At 31.2% G+C, this 20,942-nt stretch overlaps 1 protein-coding gene across 4 annotated transcripts in view; it reads left to right on the plus strand.

Moving 5' to 3' along the window:
* Nucleotides 1-20,942, plus strand: part of LOC105831353 (otoferlin) — a 36,654-nt gene that overhangs the window by 14,676 nt on the left and 1,036 nt on the right. The window contains exons 5-27 of one of the 4 annotated variants that reach the window (XM_012671414.3): nucleotides 4,105-4,378; nucleotides 5,276-5,452; nucleotides 5,688-5,750; nucleotides 6,111-6,195; nucleotides 9,340-9,683; nucleotides 9,961-10,271; nucleotides 10,535-10,778; nucleotides 10,983-11,219; nucleotides 11,687-11,995; nucleotides 12,075-12,227; nucleotides 12,540-12,740; nucleotides 12,814-13,065; nucleotides 13,392-13,442; nucleotides 14,472-14,779; nucleotides 15,213-15,574; nucleotides 15,959-16,141; nucleotides 16,472-17,204; nucleotides 17,591-17,761; nucleotides 18,197-18,366; nucleotides 18,512-18,830; nucleotides 20,095-20,293; nucleotides 20,353-20,571; nucleotides 20,778-20,878. In XM_012671414.3, coding sequence (XP_012526868.1) covers nucleotides 4,105-4,378; nucleotides 5,276-5,452; nucleotides 5,688-5,750; nucleotides 6,111-6,195; nucleotides 9,340-9,683; nucleotides 9,961-10,271; nucleotides 10,535-10,778; nucleotides 10,983-11,219; nucleotides 11,687-11,995; nucleotides 12,075-12,227; nucleotides 12,540-12,740; nucleotides 12,814-13,065; nucleotides 13,392-13,442; nucleotides 14,472-14,779; nucleotides 15,213-15,574; nucleotides 15,959-16,141; nucleotides 16,472-17,204; nucleotides 17,591-17,761; nucleotides 18,197-18,366; nucleotides 18,512-18,830; nucleotides 20,095-20,293; nucleotides 20,353-20,571; nucleotides 20,778-20,878 — 5,466 coding nt within the window. The remainder of the gene's footprint in view (nucleotides 1-4,104; nucleotides 4,379-5,275; nucleotides 5,453-5,687; nucleotides 5,751-6,110; nucleotides 6,196-9,339; nucleotides 9,684-9,960; nucleotides 10,272-10,534; nucleotides 10,779-10,982; nucleotides 11,220-11,686; nucleotides 11,996-12,074; nucleotides 12,228-12,539; nucleotides 12,741-12,813; nucleotides 13,066-13,391; nucleotides 13,443-14,471; nucleotides 14,780-15,212; nucleotides 15,575-15,958; nucleotides 16,142-16,471; nucleotides 17,205-17,590; nucleotides 17,762-18,196; nucleotides 18,367-18,511; nucleotides 18,831-20,094; nucleotides 20,294-20,352; nucleotides 20,572-20,777; nucleotides 20,879-20,942) is intronic. The other 3 variants (XM_012671415.3, XM_012671416.3, XM_012671417.3) reach the window with 3 other exon arrangements.

Consider the following 20,942-nt stretch of genomic DNA (forward strand, 5'->3'; position numbering starts at 1 on the left):
TTTTATATATTCTTGAACATTATTTCTCTTTGCAACTTTTATATGCTGTAATGCTTTTAAAAATTAAATATTTTTAATTTTTTTAATATTATATATTTTTAAAATGCTGCTATTATTTAACGTAATTTTATAATTAATAATTTATATAATATATTAGCATACAACTATACATTGAAAATAAATATTTAAATATTTGTAAAGTTAATAAACAAACAATAAGACAAGAATTTTATAATATAAGAAACATAATATAAAAATTAAGAAATTATTTTATAATTGATATAAATTTAGATTCAATTTTAAAGTTTAAATTTTTAAAACCTAGAAAATCTATATTTAATTGCACTTTTAAATTTTATTAAAATTTATAACATTTTTTTAAAGTAAACTTTCATCATTTTTTAAATAAAAATTGCAACTATATTCTTTATCCATTTTGAGAGAATTAACTTTGCTATTATAATCTATCTCATTGCATTTATATGATCGTCAAAACGATAGTTACTTAATACTGTAATAACGTTTTTGTGCCTGTTATCACAATGATTCATTTAAATTTGATTTATTTGACATTTAAATAAAAGATGAACCAGCGTGCTCCAATAATTCTTTGCTTCAGTACAGTAAGGCACATCATTATTTGAATAGCAAATAACTATTCTGCCGCATTTCTTGAGAGATATAGGCAAACTGTGATGTATCGAAAACATACATAATTACAAAATACAGTTACGTCATTCCAAAGTTAAATTACACTGAAATATATTATATGAGAGTATATCACCTAGAGAGTCAACGCAAATTTAACGTTAAAATTATTCCCCAAATTCATATATTAAACTATGTATTCTGTATTAAATTAATGCTCCTTTTTAAGAAACAAAATCAAATTTATAATTAACAATAAGCGATACTAAATCAACGAGAAACGCGTAACCCTGAAAAATTTCCTCTTTTATTCATATATATACGAACTTATTAAAGAAGTTATTTCCACAATACATAGTATAATATTGCTAACCTCATATTAGACACGATTGCAATTAAAATTTTTACTCTTATCGCTGCACATCTATTAAATTTTAATTCCGGATGTATGAAAAGTGATATTTCATACATATGGAATTTATAATAATTACAAATTGAAATATGAATTATTAAGTTTTCTCTCGAAAATCTCTTTTTTATCACTTATTGATACTCCAACCTTGATACAAAGTTTAATTACAATTACATCATAATTTTCTATTCCTAATTTTACATATTAAAACAATATAATTTTAATGTTTAAACAATAAAAAGTAATTATTAACTCCGTTGAATAGCGTAACAAAACGTTAATTAATAAACGTCAATTAATAAAATAATAATTAAATACTATTGCCACAAATTATATTTTTGTTTTTAGAGAAAGAGAGAAAGAGTGATTATTTTTATGAATTTAAAAATCATATAGCTGCAAATAAATATATACTGAGAAACATAAAATCTTTATTTTAAAACTTGCACTTTAAATGCAATTTTTCAAGCTCAGAACTACATGAAAATGAACTACAGGATGTGTTTTATTTAGGAGTTTCGCGTCTCATGTTTATTTTTGTGAAATACACGTAGTGACGTATCTTCATTAACATTTACTTTTTACGCGGAGAATGAAAACTTTATTTTATAATACTTTGTCATTTAAACTTGTAATAGAAAAAAATAAAAATATCTTATTCAGCAAAGATTTACATTGTATTTTATGTATATATAATATTGTATTTTTTAAATATTTGTTTTTACAAAATAAATATACTGTTAGCATTTTTTTTCTTTATTATTATTAGAAAATTCCAATAGATTACTATCGAGATGCAAATTACATATAATTTTTACTTTATTTAAATTATAAAAAAATTTAAATAACATGTTTTAAGTAAGAAAATTCTCTCATCGTGTTTATTTTAATAAAAAAAAATTGTATTTAATTAATACTTTGTTAAAATGTATTTTTATTCTTGTTCCACAAATGTTCCATAAAATACATTTATAAAATGTAAATTACATCTACTTTCTGTTGCATTTAGGTTCTTATTTAAAATTTGATAAACGTGAATGTGATGCTAATTAAATGCTTCACTAACATATTGACTTTTACAAATTGCTTAGATTAATCAGCAACTTTTAACATTGTCAAGTATTTTATTATTATCGTTGTCAACCAAAACGTAAAATAATTTATTACTAAGGGTGACAAAGTGTTCGATGGCATAGAGAGTGACGTGTTAAAGTTCGTTATCACTCACGATCTCGATAAACCTTTTTATGACGGAAAGGTCAGGGGAGAAAGACGCGTGATATATTATTTTTACACATATGTACGCTGTACAATACGTAAAATATTGAACAAATAATTTGTTGGTACAATATTAATATAAGATATTAATATAAGACAAGAAGAATAAAATATCGAGCATTCCCTTTTTCTACATATTATGTAACGTAGAAAAAATTATAATAATTATTTTATACTTTTTAAAGTATACAATTTTTAAGAAATTATTATGAAATTACTTAGCATCTAAAATTGTAAAACCTATATGTTATTGTAAGTTAGAAATATTTGTAACATTAACAATAACTAAATCTTTTAATTATTTTTAATATTGAGAAAGAGAAAGAACATTAAATTTTCTATAATATAATTTAAAGTTTTAGTTGTAAGATATAAGGAGCAATTTCGTTTAAGCAACTTCGTAAATATCTCTTTGCTGCAAAATTTTTTTTATCTAATCACAATTGATCTCACATTTTTCTATTTTCTTTCTCTTCCCCACGGAATGAAAGAAGGCTATAGCTAATACCTATTTCATGTAGGTATTATTAGGATCTTATCCGGACGCGTTGGGAAAAAAGTTGCTTTTTATATCTCGCAAGAGGATTAAATTCTCATGGGAGTGCCATGGCAATTCCTGTCGCTGCCTCTCAACGCAAGGATGTAATCGAACGTAACTTGTGATCGTTCATACGCGTAATAACGTGCCTGTGACACATCCTCATTCGCAAAACCGCCCACAGTTTCCCCTCGTTATAATCGACAAGGTTCGAAGTAGCACGAATGCGATATATCGTAGAACTCGAACCCTCATCAATTTTGTCCCTGTTTCATCTAGTAGTACAACATGTGTTTCCATTGATAGATTATATGTATAGCTAATTACCCGTTGGTCGCAATTTTGTTCGAGCTTATAACATTTTAATTTTTAATAATTTTATTTTTAAAAAATATTATTACGTAAGTTTAGTAAAATAAAAAATCTAATTTGCAGATAATATATATGCATTATTTAACATTGGAAAATCAATGCTTTTTAATAAGAATTATTCGAAACTATCCATGCATCTATAACCATTTTTTTTATTATTTAACAATACATAAAAATTAAAAACACTTTTTTTGTAAAACCTTGTTAGATTTAACTTAAGAATTAGGAGATTTAAAATTCAATTTTGGCGGTAACAATCTCTAAATATTTTAATCTGCTATGGTATGTGTTTATTGTTACGAGCGGTTGATATTGCGGCTTAAGATGAGTGACGTTATTCAGTTGGAATCTTCGAAGTTCTCCGTGTGTAATAGCAAGAAACCCGACGGAAGCGATATAACGTGCTAGTCCACTTTTTTCCGAGTTACCTGAAAAAAAAGAAAAGTTATGTTTATAAGCTGTGGAAAATATTACGGAAAAATAAAAAACTAAAATAATTATATTAAAGCTAGAAATAAATTCTTAAGTCAAGAAATGGATTTTAAAAGATATTTGATATTTCTGTCTCTTTCTCTCTCTCTTCTTTTTCTAATATATTGAACAATAAATATATATAAACATTAAAAAATGTAAAAGGTATAATAAATAATTATCTATTTTATATGTTTAATCTAAATTATATATTTTAATAACAATTCTGTATTGTATCTTTTAATTAATACCAAGGAGAACAATAATTGGTTTTTAGAAAATCTTTTTAGTCTTTTTCTCAGTATGGATTACATGAGAATTAATCTTCAGGAAAGCGTTTTACATGCTGATATATTGGATTCTTTTATGGATCCATTTCCTTTAGAAGCACCACTTTGAGGAGCGTGCGATCTTTGCTAAAATTGGGAAAGCAGAGACCGCCACGTACTCGGTCCTGTGACAGCAGCAACTCGGAAACGAGAGAACTCCTTGATAGACAGGACTCCAGTTGTCCAACTTCGAATGAGCCTTCGCGAACGAACTCTATGACGTCTCTCGAAACGAATGCGTCTGATAACGACAGTCAACTAAGCGCCAATCCTGAACAAGAGGACACAGTTGCAAAGCCAAGAAATCCAGTCAAGAGACCTAAGCCCAAAGTTAATATCTTTTTCAATGATTAATAATTTATAATAGCATATCAAAAATATAAAATTTATTCTACAAAAATTTAAAAATAGAGAAAAGTCACCAATACTAGTATAGGATTTTTAAAGTCGCTTTTCCCTTATTTCTCGAAAACTAAACATTGCATTACACTAATACTGAAAAAATATGATCTGTTTAGATAATTAAAGAAATAAAAAACAATACTTTATTTATAGCTTTTATTTATGCTTACCAGCAATTATTCATAAATATTTAAATAAGAGATCGATCAATTCGAAAAAGGGAAACTTAAATTGAGAGCAAAACTTTTTGCGCAAAATTATTTCGACTTTTTTTCTGTGACAAACAGTTTGTCTGTATTATATTCAGAAATTATTACATTTTCATAGTATTTCTGAATAATACTGCGAAAAAATCTTATCCGTTCTAAATTCAATTTTGGAGTTTTTGATGTTTGGAGAAGCGGTATGATAGAATTTCTCTTTATAACGAACAAATAACGTGATTTTATTTCAAGTTATATAGAAATAATATACCTTTTCTATGTAAAAAATTTTTCGTGTAAAAGAATTTGATTTATCTATATAAACTGCTCTAATGATCTAGCAAGCCTTTTCGGGTTCATTATTACGTTTAAGACGTATTGTGTGTGTGATTTGATACTGCTTCCGGATTAATTAATTTTAAACGTCGAATAGCTATGCTTTAAACACAGTTGAAAGATAATAGAGGCACTTTTCCTTCTCTTCACTATGCTACAGTAAAAATTGCAGTCGTACAGCATTTCTTTTCCTGATTTAAAAACTTTGCACGTGCCGTTTCATATTCTGCCTCTTTAAGTTATTTAAATCAAGTCAAATCAACAAAAAACTTTTCTCGTTTCACAGACGAGCGATACCTGGCAAAGCGCGTTAAAAGCTCAAGATTACCAAGTGTGCGTAACTATCATAGAAGCGCGGCAGCTCGCCGGTCTCAACATGGATCCGGTGGTTTGCGTGCAAATTGGAGATCAACGCAAATATACCAGCGTCAAGGAATCTACGAATTGCCCATATTACAACGAAGTAAAAAACAGATGTATACATTGTTTAATTGTCGAGTTTATGATGTGAGGAATTTGGATGCGAAACTTGATAAAAAGATAAATAAGTCTTTAGAGCTTTTGCTAGTTTATTAAAATTATTAGAAATTTGTCATTGTTTTGAAGAAATTATTTTTTGGAGAAATTTTATTTACGTATATTTACTTAATCCTTTTATTTTCCTAATAATCATTTTTCCCGTTTTTTAATATTTTCAGTACTTCGTCTTCGACTTCCACATGCCGCCTGTTATGCTATTCGACAAAATCATTACGCTGTCGGTGAGTTTACTCGCATTTACATAAAAGTCTGAAAGGAAATGATTTAATTAATTTGCTCATTGGATATTTAATACATTTGGAATACGTAGTTAGTTGAGCGTGTAAATACGCGCGCGTTCCTGAATAATTTCGCCTTATTACATCTTCGTCATTCACAATTACATTGGTCGGGTATTATGACGAATATCGAAAATCGATTATTTGAAAATGGCTTAAGGGATGAACATTTAAATTCAATTTGGAAATTATAATCGACTTATATCAGACGTCATACCAAAGCGCTTGATGTTCATAAATGAAAATTCAAATAAGAGGGGATGAGGAAGAAGCTCAATTAGTACGTATTTTAATAATACGCAGGTGCAGCAATCGCGGAATCTCTTGCGTGCTAATCTAACGCTGGGCAGCTTTAAGTTAGACATCGCGACGGTATGGGCACAACCAGGTACAGGTTTACATTGTCCAGAGACCAGACGAGTCTAATGCTTGATGTACACACTCGGAAACTTCCTTCTACGAAAGAGAAACTCACGTTAACGATCCAGAACAGATAGTATACACCGTAGTTCAAGTATAATTTACAAAATATTGTGAAACTAATATACGTACTTGAAACGCAAACTATGCATTATTGATATTTAAAGAACGCAATTTAAAATATAATCTATAATTATCTAAATGAGAACCTTTTTGAAAATATAAAACAAAATATTAAAACGCAAACTAATCGTTTGCGCCTTGAAAACTTAGGTTCTTTACAAGTATCTAAAATATGCTGTCTGATCTTGATGGCAAAAGTTTTTGTTACTATCTCGATTATCAAGCCAAACGGATATTTAAAAGATACTTCATTTTTTAAATCTTTTTTATTGCGCGCGGATCAAATTCTTAAGTGGTACATCTGGTATGAGACTCGGTATGCGACACTGGCAAGTGCACTTCATTTTATCGACAAATGTTTTCGATAAATAACGTCTCTATTACATCTCTGCACTCTGCCTGCGAGTTTCAAAAAGCCTCCGTGTTTGCAAGGAAGATCCTTTTGTGCGGTATAACTTGAAGGCAACTTGGAGAAACGTAGAAATTTGTTATGGCGCATTATACTTCTAACAAGAAAATCCCATCAGCCTCAGTCTCGTTTTTTAATTCTTCGTGGTTCTGTGTTATTTAAGATGTTCCCTGAAATTACAAGCTCTCACGCTTCGTGACCTAAATAATCGCATGTTTAAAAAAATCTACTCGGACTTTTGTAGGAATTGTTCTTTCTTGTTGAACTTAATCGGCAAACTGTTGATTTTGACATCTCTTCCTTAAAAGTATCAATTAACTTTAAACAAATATATGTTTAACCTCATTTTATATGTTTAATTTCATTAATAGCAATATATGTACTATTTTATATGTAGTAGTAATCAACACATTCACATGTTGGTAGTATTGATGTTTTCATCTCTGTCGAGTTTGTCCCAATATATTTTTATATATTTTGTACTTTAAAGCTACATTTTTTCAAATTTACGTAATTTACATTTATTATATGCAAAAATATCGTTGCATTAAATGAGCAAGTATTTTACAATCATGATTTTAATGAATATACTGCTCTCCTGTGCATAAAGAGTTTGCGCAGGATTGCTCCTTTGTATATCCTATTTCATAAAGACCCCTACAAAACCAAGCTCTTATGGACAACGAGATGCGTAATTAGCAGACACGCCCATTTGCAAATGAAGCCATACATTTAAAATCAAACATATTACAATCCTTCATGCCACAGAAATATCTATTCCGCCGATGCACACCTTTTTGAAACAATTTTTTAGCGTTGAAATCTAGCATTGTAATCCGTGATCGATCAACGCTTCGGAAGGAATTGTTAGGGAAAGCTGCGGATTGGGCCGGTGAAAAAAATATCAATCATCATTTGTTACGTTTGACATTTGTTGCGAGAACACACGCTCTATTTTTATCGCGAATCCTCCGCATGCTAGGCTTTTCACCTCTACGTATATGGATGTCTTTACGCATGCCATACATACCGTAAATGTGTACGTCCATGTTAATCCCGAACTACGCGTTCTCGCACACGCTAAAGTACTGTATTGCATAGGTAAAAATTTTACACCCGTATGATTACACCGAGGATAATCGCTTGTGAACGAATGAACTTTCGCTCCAATTACTCGCATTGATTCTTTTCGGTCGGACTTGTTTGTATTGACAAAGAATCACATGTGAATACCTGCCTTAATAAAAAAAAATACAAACTGTGATCATAATAATATGCTTCTTTTTTTACTTGTTGTTAAGACAAGCATTTCAAAATTACGTTCCTTTGATTAAACAGATTATGAATGTAAAATCAATCTTTTTTGATAACTTTATAGAATACTATGTTGTAATTTATTTTTATTATTGTAATTTTTATTATTAGATGTTTTAATAAAGTTTCAATAAAATTTATTAATGTAAAATATATTAATTCTATTTATATGAAATCTACACTTAAATTAAATTTATATTTGCCTTTTTAAGAGTAAAATACTAAGCATCGCAAACAATATCATATAATATACATATGTTACGTTGGTTACTTTGATACTCTAATCGATGCTTTAATAAACCCGAATGAACTAATAACATACCAAGGCTAAAGGTCTCGAGTAAAATATCGATTACATCGTTATAAAGGTATAACGTAATCCTATGCTGTTTAATTGCATTAAGGTTGCATAATACGCGGGTGTTCGTTCAATACTGTTATCAGATTTTTTGTTTATTTATGAAATATAAACGAGTGCTTTAAATTAATACATTTATACAAATGATAATTGCGCTCATTTGATAACGTATAACGACCGTCGATTTTAATTGATATCTTTATTTATCTAAGCGCGTGATTCGAATATAGTTAAAACTATAATGCGTGAGTGAGGCGCGTGATTTTCGGATAAATCCATCGAGCATTTTTAAAAGAGGTAATAAAAATAAATGTTTGAATGTATGGCAGAAAGTCGTTTAAATGACTCTGATTGTCAAATTTAAATTGCACTTCTCCAAAGAAATAAATACACAAAGATACACGGAATATTGAAAAACTGCAATTCTCTCAGCTGTTTTATGCTCTAAATATAAACAAAGCTTTCTGATTGCTTTTTGCAGATCTCTTTTTTCAATTCTTAGCTTATTCTCTCTGTCTGTATTTTAACTGTTTGATGATTGTAAACTGTAAATTAAAAATGAGAGAGTTTACCCGGAAAAACGGATGAAAAGCGTAATGCAAAAGTAATGGCAGGTTAAGAAAGGTATTAATATTAAAATTATATATTTTTATTGTTTTATTTTAATTTTAACATTATAATTTTTTTAAACAAAACTTTACATCTGTTTATATATTTTTAAAATGTTCTTTTTTTAAAAGATACAAAATATCAAATTTTTAAATTAAATTATTTCTCTCAAAATGTCACTGTATTTCATGCCGCTTTTTAAGGTAAACTCATTACTCTTCTCGTTAATTATAAACTCCTTCCCTTTTTTAACAAGCATCGTATATCATTAGTTCGACGTCAATTAATTTTATCTCTAGATCATCAATTCTACCATAAATGGGCCCTGCTTACCGATCCGGATGACGTTGCTGGTGGACCCAAGGGCTATCTAAAATGCGACATAAGCGTTATTGGCAAAGGCGATACCGTAAAAATACCTCCGAAAAGTGAAAAGGACGAAGACGACATCGAGGGCAATCTCTTATTGCCAGACGGCGTGCCAATCGAGAGACAACGTGCGAAATTTGTGGTGAAGATTTACAGAGCTGACGGTTTGCCAAAAATGAACAGCAGCATTATGGCGAATGTGAAGAAGGCTTTCACGGGGGAAGTGAAGGATCTGGTGGATCCATATGTTCAAGTGTCCTTTGCTGGTCTCAGTGTAAGCTCGATTCATTTTTACGAACTCAACTAATCAAGACGTTATTAAACAAATATCTTACGCTAATTACCGCTGCATTTTTAAAGCAGAGATTAGCTTTACGATATTTAAACGTTGTATAAATAAAAGTGTTTTAAAATTTGTCAGAATCATTAAAAAATTAATAGTTGCTTATTTCCGCATAAAATTGTTGAATTGAGACATAATAACATTAAGTAGAGCGTCAATTATAATACATATGTCAATCCAGTTTTTTTTTTAATTTATGGCTACTCAGGGAAAAACAAGCGTGAAGAAGCATAGCTATGCTCCAGTATGGAACGAGCAGATAGTTTTTACCGAGATGTTTCCTCCTCTCTGTCAGAGGATAAAGATACAATTATGCGATAACGATCCGGTGCACGCCACCGTCATCGGTACACACTTCGTTGACCTGAAGCAGATCAGTAATGACGGTGAAAAGGGTTTCTTGCCGACTTTTGGTCCGGCGTTTATCCATCTTTATGGCAGCATCAGAGATTACAGTCTCATAGACGAGCATTCGACGTTGAATACCGGCTTAGGCGAGGGAATTTCATACAGAGCAAGGTTGTATAGCATTCTATTTTATATAATAAAATATAAACATTGTTGCATAAACAATATAATTAATTTTGTACGTTATTTAACAATTATATTTAATAAACTAATTATTAATTAATGAATTAATTATACTAACAATTAATAAATTATAATTATAAGTAATAGCTTGGGAATTAATTAACGTAAAATCAAATAGAAAAAAATTAACGTAAAAGTATTGAATTTCAAATTATATTACATCCGTTTTTCAATTTGTTGTTCACGTTTAGGCTACTGATAGCAATACGAACCGAGATTACCGATAACGTGGAAATGGCACCATCGGAAGTTGAAGTGGAACCGACGGTACCAGTCAACGAAACCGCTTACGCGAGAAACGAAGAGTTTTTCCTGTATGCCACGATCATGGATGCCACGATGATTGACAAGAAACTCGGCGATAAACCGATGTACTTTGAAATATCGATCGGAAACGCGGGTAATGCTCTCGATGGTCATAATGAAAGTTTTAAGGTGAGAGATTTTATACGATCAACGGTACTCTCTTAAAACTTAAAAATGTTTTTAATGAAAAACTTATCTTGAGATGTTTTACCTCGAAACACTTTTCACAAGTTATTTTTTATAAAATACTTTTCTTAAGGAAAAAAAAATTATTAAAACTTTGTAACAATGTTGTCCGTCAAAAGTAGGAAACACGTTTTTCTCTCGTTACAGATGTTCGAGACAGGATCGAAGAGTGGAACGAGCGGTGAAGAGGAAGAGCTGCAGGAAGTACTTGCTGGATCCTGGCAAAGTACCACGCCGGCTAGTAAACCGATGACGCATGATAAGATTTATTACTTCTTGCCATACTGGGACGACAAACCATGCCTTCATGTAAGAAGCACATGGCCGGATTACAGACGTAGAATGTACAACAGCAATATTATCGGCAAGATCGTCGATAAATTGGTAAGTTTTTAAGATAATTAATTAAAACTATTCTTTTAATTTTAATCGGTTTTTTCATCATTTTTTTAAAATTATATTCCATCAAATTAATTAAACAATCAAAACTTATTTATTATAGTATCATTACAAAATAATAAATATTGATTAAGTTTTCAATTAAATTTAACACGCAAATATAAAGAATTTTTTAAAATATAAATATAAAACGTATAACAATAGTACATTAATATAAAGTTTTACTATTTTCATCTTCAGATAGATACTAATAATGTGGCCAATCCAAAAATATTTATTTATTTGTCAGAATCATTTAGGAATACATTTATCTAAATTGGATATCTCTATCCTCTCGAGAGCATTAGATTCTTAACGGAATTGCTATCTGACCGAGATGAAGAGATCACAGCGACCTCAATTTAGTGGATTTACATAAAACCAATAAAATCTTTTCTTCGTATTCCCACTAGGAGGAAGGATTGGCGGAGGTGCAATTGCACTTGGAAGATTCGACATGCGAAAAGCTTTTAAAATCTACCCTCGAGGAACTCAGCGCGAACTGTAACCGATATGTTAGTATTAGCAAGTCTAGTGTGACTGGTCCAGGTGTCGGAAAAACGAAGCTGGACAAGGAGCGTACAAAATTGTGCCAGCGGGAAGTGGAGAATATTGGGATCCTGGCACGCAACCTCAAGGCCCTCGTGACTAAGAGCAGCTTCAAGGAAAGATTAAAGACAGCTCATAATTATCTGCAGAAATTGAAGTTTCTCGTCGAGGATGTCAGTAGTAGTTGTTTTTTAACTGTCGCCATATCGCGTATAAGCTCCACGAAATGGAACAGCTTGATCTCTCTTTTAGCCGCAAGACTCCCTGCCGGACGTGTTCATCTGGGTGATCAGCTCCGGGAGACGAGTGGCGTACCAGAGGATACCGGGTCGTGAACTGATCTACTCGGTCGTCGACGAGGAATGTGGCCGACATTGCGGGAAAGTGCAGACTATGTTTCTCAAGGTAAGTATGTATAAATATATATGAGCATAAAAATGTCTCTCTTTTAAGCTTTGCATATATGTAGCTTTTATATAGTTTATGTACTACATATAAATATTACAGTTTAATGTACTAGCTGATTACTAGAAACATTAATGTATGGTTACACATCAATGCGTAATAAACTAAATTGAATTAAATTCAATATATACGTCTGAAGTTAAATTAATAAGACGTAGAAATAATTTAAAAATAACATAAACATTTGACGTTGACATTTGACGAATTTAAACCGTATTCTCGCGTAGAATTTTAAGTAGAATCTATGTACAGCTTCCAGGCAAAAAGAGATTCGGACCTTCGGGATGGGCGATCCAAACGAAATTGCAGATCTACATGTGGCTAGGAATACTGAAGCACAAGAAATACTTTATTCAAGGTTTACCGAAAGGATACGAGATCAGGCACGAGTTGAGAAACGTAGACAGGCCTCGTGCGTTACCGCCTACTGTAATTCACTACGTTCAAAAGCACGTACGTATTATCTAGAAAGTTGCACCGCTCACCGAATAAATGAGTAATACTGTCATTCCGAATTATTCGCCAGAAATTTCAACTGAGAGCCCACATGTACCAAGCGAGATCGCTGATAGGCAGCGATGCGTCTGGTCTCTCGGACCCATTTGCAAGAGTGATTTGCGGTGAATTTTGCAAGTGCACTCAGGTGATTGACGAAACTCTTAGCCCAACATGGGACGAACTGCTGCTGTTCGATGATATTTTAATTTACGGCACCGCTGAGGAAATCAAGAAAGATCCACCCACCATTGTCATTGAGCTGTTTGATCAGGATAAAGTGGTAAGTCAAATAGTCTTCATTTAATCATATTATCTCTATTCCTTCTATCTCTACAGATAATTTCTGTGTACTATTTTACTTTTTAAGCATTACGTTTATTTACTTGTTAAAATTTGTCTATCGAAATAACAAGCAGATTTTTTAAAGCGTGACTTTTATGTGCTCCAAAACTTGAAATTCAAAAATGTTTCCATAAATCAATGAAAGATTTTAGTTTTAATCAGATTCGCACAATTTAAATAAAATTATAATGGCACATTATATGGAAACATTAGAAGTTAAAATGAATTATCGCTTCTATGATTCCGTAATCGTTCTTTTTACAGAGTCATATAATATCTATGGACATAAAACTGCATGAGGGCTCTGCTTTGACAGTTTGTATAAAACATATTGACATTTATACGATGCCGGATGACACGACGCACATCACACGACACCCGCACCGGAAACACACATAACATACGTTCAGCATGGCACTTGTTATCTATGTGTTAGGATAGGTAAAGCGGCAAAACTTGCGCGATATCAGAATTCACGAACTCGGAATTTCGAGGACTACAAGTTTCCAAGTCGTGAAATTGCTGCAATAGTCAATGAAGAGTTATATCTACACACACACACACACACACACACAAACACCACAACTGCAAATGACTTTTGCGTAGGACTTGGTTCCCTTTCCCTTACTCGGTTTCATATTATTATGGTAAATAGATACATCTCTACTTATTACCTAATACTAATATTTCCATGATGAAGACGCGAGCTTACGTCACATATTATTAGAAAGAGAAATATAGATATATTTAGTAATAACATTAATTTCTTGAGAAGAGACTTAGAAATTAAATATTTTTAAAAATTGTCGAAAAAACATTTATCATTATTTTATCATCGTTTCTTAATTAAGTTAAAATGTTTTTCTATTCCATAAAAACATTTTTCAATTATTGTATGATCTCTATAAGCGCAATAATAAAAAGAGCAATTTCTAAAGTAACATAGAAAAAGTTTGTAAATGCTATGCTACATTATATGAGTTTCGTTATAAACATATATATATCATTAATTAATAACATTTAACTTGTTAAAAACCGATTATTTGCTAAATAAATTTTAGAAGAAGACAATTCTAGCACTTTGATAATTCTAATATTTTTTTCTTAACTAGTTCAGATTGCGCTATGTATCCCTCTCTTTTACAAATCCCAGATTTCACCATTTTGCACTTCTTCATAATGCCCATAAATATTCTAATCATAAGTAAATCTGTTAAATTTTAGACAATAAATGTTCCCCTCTATATACACATTCCCTTTACACAGCTTCCTCGCATCCTCGTAGCCACATGGTCGATCAGTGTATCTGTTCAGATATATTAAAATTTTTCTTTATAATTTCAGGGAAAATCGGAATACATCGGTCGAGCAATTGCACGACCTCATGTCAAACTCGCCGCCGATCCTTACACTCCGCCGCAATATCCACCATCCTTGGAATGGTACGAAGTTACTAGAGGAGCCTCGAGGGCTGGCGAACTTCTGGCAGTCTTTGAATTGTTGGAGTATCCCTCTACTAAAGATTATGGCTTTCCTACTTTGCCGGATCCCAAAGATTCCAGCAGCGGATCCCAGGCTCCGGGTTCTGGTCAGGACCAAGGCCCAATTCTTCCTGTGCCCGTAGGAATTCGACCTACTTTATCAAAATATCGGTAACGTTATTAATTTTTCGTTGTTGTTTATTTTAAAATTCTTTGCATTTTTTTAAAATTAATTTTTTAAATAAGATTTTTAGAAAGATATAATATTTTAATAATTATATTTAAAGAAAAATTAAATATTTTAAAAAGAATTTAGTCCATGTAATTAATTAATTTGTAGAACTTTTATTTAAAGAATGAGATCTATTTCTCTAGTAAATTATTTTTACATAACTATAAACAATTTAAGACTGTTGAAAAATCTGAAAAGCCCCATATTTACTGTAGTTTGTTAGATTTTATATTAATTATACATTGTAACTGTATGTTATTTAAATAAAAGAAAAATATACTTATCATTCAAAAATATACATAAAAGAATTAATATGTTATAATAAATAAATTTATCGTTATAGCACCCTTAATTAATAGTATTGGCTTTTAGAATCGAGGTACTCTTTTGGGGATTGCGAGATTTGAAAAGAATCCATCTATTAACTGTCGATAAACCCCGTGTGGATGTTGAATGCGCTGGCCACATTCTTTATTCGTCCGTCATAGCAAATGCGAAGAAAAATCCGAATTTTAATATGCCGATCAAATTTATGGAATTGGAGCTTCCAGAACAAGAGCTGTATCGACCGCCATTGACTATAAGAGCGGTGGATTGTCGAAGTTTTGGCAGATATACCCTTGTCGGTACACACACCATCAATTCAATTCACAAGTATATGTACTACCCTTTAACTAAGAGGGCAAAGGACGCTCAGGAGAGAAAGAAGAGTTTGTATCAGTTACAATGCACGGGTAATTACACAAAAGTGATACGTAATTAATCAATCGATTAATTGTGAGACACTTTGAAATTGCTTTATAAATCTTATAAAGCTTACAATTATACAATTTAATAGAATTTTACGAATAGAATAAATGGAGAGTTATACAATTTGACATATAACATAATTAAATTTTAACATAATCAAAATAATAATATAGTTCTATTACTGAAAAACATGACAAATATTTTAATTATAATTAACAAAAATAATTACTTTATAATAAATTGTATCATTATAATAATTTATTTGCTTCTTAGTTATAAAAGTTGAATTCAATAATTAAGTTAAAAGATTTAGTGCTGCTTGCAAATTTATATTCCCAGCATTTTAATTTAAAACTTAATTATTGCAGCTCTTGATTCATCTAAATCGAAACTTCAACAAACGTTACCTGAATCGATGAATGATTTGGAAGCTAACAACGGAGATACCATCATCACTCTCGGATTCGAATTAATAGGTGGTCCTACAAAAAAAGACAAAACGGAGCAGAACTTACGTAGAAAGCATAGTTTGGCTAATGACAACAACATAAGTGCGTTTTAAAAAATTACAAAAATTTAATAAAAAGATCAAATGCATTTATTTGATTAAGATAAAGATATCGGTTAAAATATTGATATTTGTTAATGTATATTAAATATGTATTTAAGTTTACACACGTATATAAACACATCCTTATACTGTTATACAATAAAATTATTATGCTACTGTCAAGAGAAGAATTGTTACATTAACAATTAAATTTATTATCAATTTGTATTTTTATCAATTTGAATTATATAAATACTTTTGATAACTTTTTTAATTAATAAATTTAAATTTAAATAATGTGTGTGAACCAAATCTTTAAATATATTTTTAGGTGATGTAGGCGCATCAGAGGACGGCGATGGCTGTCAAGATTGGTGGACAAAGTACTTCGCATCTGTAGAAACGATGATCGAGGAGAACAAAGAATTGCGCAAAGAGAAATTTATTTTTCAGAACCAACCAAACGGAACATTACCGATGCTCTTTGACGAAGCTGTTGCACAAAATCAACTGGCTGTCTCGGGCGATAAAAATCCCGGAATTAATCCTACGAAAAGGCTGTTTGGTTTGAAATCACCAACAAACGCAGTGAAATTCGTCTCGAGAGTTAGTCCCAAACAAACCCAATATAAGTACAACAAGATCGCTCTACTAAAAGTATATCCCGGAGAGCTGGAGGCGCAGCCCGAATTTGAACAGTTTAAGGAATGGCTGCACACTTTCGAATTGTACCGAGGCAAAAAGACCGGTGACGAAACCGAGGATGAGTCAAGAATTGTCGGCAACTTCAAGGGCGCACTGAAGGTCTATAAGTGGCCGTTGCCTAAGGATCTGGTAGATCACACCGTAATGGGTTTTGATCCACAGTACGGATTCTTCCAGGGTGTTCCATCGAACGAACCTATTCACGTTCTGGTACGGGTATACATCGTTAAAGCTAATGATCTCCATCCTAGCGATTTGAATGGGAAAGCGGATCCCTATGTGGTCTTGCAATTGGGAGGCAAGAGAATTAGCGATAAGGAGAATTACGTGTCGAAACAATTGAATCCTGTCTTCGGAAAGTATGTGTTTTATGTCATAGCATTATAATAAATAATCGCATAATTCTTTTATAATTAAAGATTTTATTTTAATAGTTCGTAGACTTGGCTTCAATTTGAAAAAAAAAAAAATTCTTTAATTGAAATTTTGACTTCTATTAAATTATGTTCTGGATTCTGCATAGCTAATAAATTAGAAATTATATCTTTTTTTTAATATCATAATTTTTATATTCAGATATAACTTTTTTTAAAATATTTTCTTAAAAGAAAATTATGATGTGTAAAATATGAACTTTGCATATAAAATACAAAAGTTTATTAACTTTTATATTTTATTTTGTATTTTATTCTTGTTAAAACATCGTTGTCTGTGTGTATTTTGAATCAATTTTAAAACATTCAAGATGTTTCGAGATCGAGGCAACGTTTCCGCAGGATTCTCTGCTCACGGTGCAAGTCCTAGATTGGGATTTGGTCGGAACAGATGACTTGATCGGCGAAACCAAAATCGATTTGGAAAATCGCTTCTACAGTAGACATCGAGCTACATGCGGTCTCGCGAAGAAATACGACGAGTGAGTTTATATACAACGAGTAGAGTTACATTACGTTGTGCATAGCAAATGAGATCTTTCCGGCAATGAAACAAATTGTGTCACGCAATTCAGTAATTTAACAACAAAACTCTTTTATCACATCAACACTATTTATTTAAAACTAGTAAATCCATAAAAGATTTTTAACAAAGACTAATAATTGTTTTTTAATTGCAATCTCTTTTGTCTGACACGCATTCACATTAAAAGCTCATTAAAAAAATATATATACTGTGAGTTTCTGCTTGATATAATTTTGTACGCTATTACTTTCACACTAAGGCATACCATTAGACTATATTGTGGAAAGTAACGTATTGTAGGTTTTAAATTAACATGTTGGATAAAAATCAAATGCAAGAACACAAGTAAATTCCAAAGTACAAGGTTAATTGGACGTTATCTCTGTTCTAGATCTGGGTACAATAAATGGAGAGATGCAATGAAACCGACTCAGATACTCTTGAAGCTATGTAAAGATGGTAAAATCGATGGGCCAATGTATTCTCATGGACGCGTTACAATCGGCAGAAAAACATTTTCTCTTTCAAACGAAGACATGGAATATTATGTGCATACTAAGGGTATGTGAAAAGATTGAAATGAAAGAATACTATCTCTTAAGTATAATTAATACTTATTTCAACCTTTTAATATACATAATTTATTTAGTTTTTAAATATGTAAGATTGATATAAATACCTTCTTGCGTAAAAATTACTCTTTTAGGAATGGAAGAACATCTCGCCTTAGCAGTTCTTCATCAATGGAACGCCTTTCCGCGAATTGGTTGTGCTCTAGTACCTGAGCATGTTGAAACTCGACCGCTTTATAATCCTGAGAAACCTGGAATTGAACAGGGAAAATTAGAAATGTGGGTGGACATGTTTCCAATGGATATGCCCTCGCCTGGGCCACCCATCGATATTTCACCGAGAAAACCCAAGAGTTATGAATTGAGAATTATCATATGGAATACAGACGACGTCGTTCTGGAAGATGATGCATTTTTCACCGGCGAAAAGATGAGTGACATTTATGTAAAAGGGTAAATATAGACTTTTAAAAATACATTTTTTATCAAACTTTTTAAATATAATAATTAAACAAAATTTAATTACTTATTTATCTATTATTAATTATTAATTTTAATTATTATTAATGATAATTACAATTCTTAGCTTTTCGTTATTATAAAATACTAGCTATGCCCTGCCACGCGTTGCTGTGGCTCTCTATTCTTATGCTGTTTTTTTTTTAATTTTCTTTGCTTTCGTTGTTTAACTTTCAAGACTTTTTATTTTATTTTTGAATAAGCATTTATCTATCTTTAATAAATCTAATATTCATTTATTCACGTACTTCTAACTTTTTTTTCTAAAAGCTGCCATGGATTTAGAAATCCATTCAAAAGACTGTTTTAAATACGTTCCTTTTTTTCAATAAAATAACAGCCATCTTTATTTTTCTTATTACCTTAATTTAAACACAATAGAAACATTCTTCGCAAAGAGACCTCTCCCGGTCTCTCCCGTCTCTTTCCGTCTCTCCTGGTCTCTACCCGTCTCTCCCCGTCTCTCTCGGTCTCTCCCCGTCGCTCCCGGTCTCTCCCCGTCTCTCCCGGTCTCTCCCCGTCTCTCCCGGTCTCTCCGCGTCTCTGCCGGTCTCTCCCCGTCTCTCCCGGTCTCTTCTCGTCTCTCACGGTCTCTCCCCGTCTCTCCCGGTCTCTCCCCGTCTCAATGTGTCAAAATTTCAATAATATTAATAAAAAACTATTTTTTACACTTAAATTATGGCCATCATTTTTGAAACACACGGTATTTCCAAAATCAGACCCCATAAGAATACTCCCGCTTACGAATGCAACGTTGTGTCAAAATTTCAAAGCAATCGGTGAAAAACTTACGGAGATCTTAAATGAGGAACAAACATTTACATTTTTATTTATATAGATTTCTCAAATTATTTTTCTTAAATCTTAATTTTTTTAACAATAATTTAATTAATATTATTTTGCCTACCAAATTATTTTATTATTAAAAATAAATAATTTTGTAAATTAATTCTACAAATTACAATTAAAATTAAATTTAAATTTAAAAAAATAAAAGTTTTGTGTATCTATATAAAACTTATTTAATGAGAATTTAAGATGAGACAGAGATGAAGAATATATATAAATCTACAACAACATATTTTTGAAATCTCCTTAAAATCTTAATAGATTTACATTTATATTTTATTTAAAATTCAACTTTTTAAAATTTAAATACTACTAAAAAATTACATATCACTTTAATATTGTTTATCAGATGGTTAAAGGGACCGGAAGATTGTCAATCCACTGATATTCATTACCGATCATTGACCGGTGAAGGAAACTTTAATTGGCGTTTCATATTTCCATTCGATTATTTGGTAGCGGAAGAAAAGATCGTTATCAATCGTAAAGAGAGTCTGTTTAGCTGGGACGAAACCGAATGTAAAATACCAGCACGCCTAGAGTTACAGGTAACACAACTGATTTTTTAATTTCGTCGATCCATAGATAAAAATAACACTGTTTGTAGGTCTGGGATGCAGATCATTTCTCAGCAGATGATTTTTTGGGTGCAATAACTCTCGATCTTAATCGGTTTCCTCGAGGAGCAAAAAATAGTAAGCTGTGCTCATTGAGCATGCTAAAGACAGACGACTCTGTGCCTATGGTTAACATCTTCAAGCAGAAACGTATAAAAGGCTGGTGGCCGTTTTATGTAAAAAAAGAAAATGAAGACATGGAACTAACGGTATATAACTTGAAGATTATACATATAAATCTGAAACTTTAAATATATGTATATATGTAGTATATGTACTTATTTAATAACAAAAATAGTAGTTTTGTAAAGTTTTCAATTAATAAGCTTATAAAATTTATATTTTTATTACCATTTGTATATATTTTACATTAAATATATTTTGTCAGAAAATTATGCTTTATTACTTCATACAGGGCAAAGTCGAAGCTGAAATACATTTGCTTACGAAAGAAGAAGCCGAGAAAAATCCTGCTGGTTTTGGTAGAAATGAGCCTGATCCATTGGAAAAGCCAAAGTTAGTAATAGCACGTGTAATATAAATTTCATCTTTTTTTATATTTAATCTACTTTCAATTTTT

This window comes from Monomorium pharaonis, chromosome 11 (genome assembly GCF_013373865.1).
Source record: "Monomorium pharaonis isolate MP-MQ-018 chromosome 11, ASM1337386v2, whole genome shotgun sequence".
NCBI classification, from domain to species: Eukaryota; Metazoa; Arthropoda; class Insecta; order Hymenoptera; family Formicidae; genus Monomorium; species Monomorium pharaonis.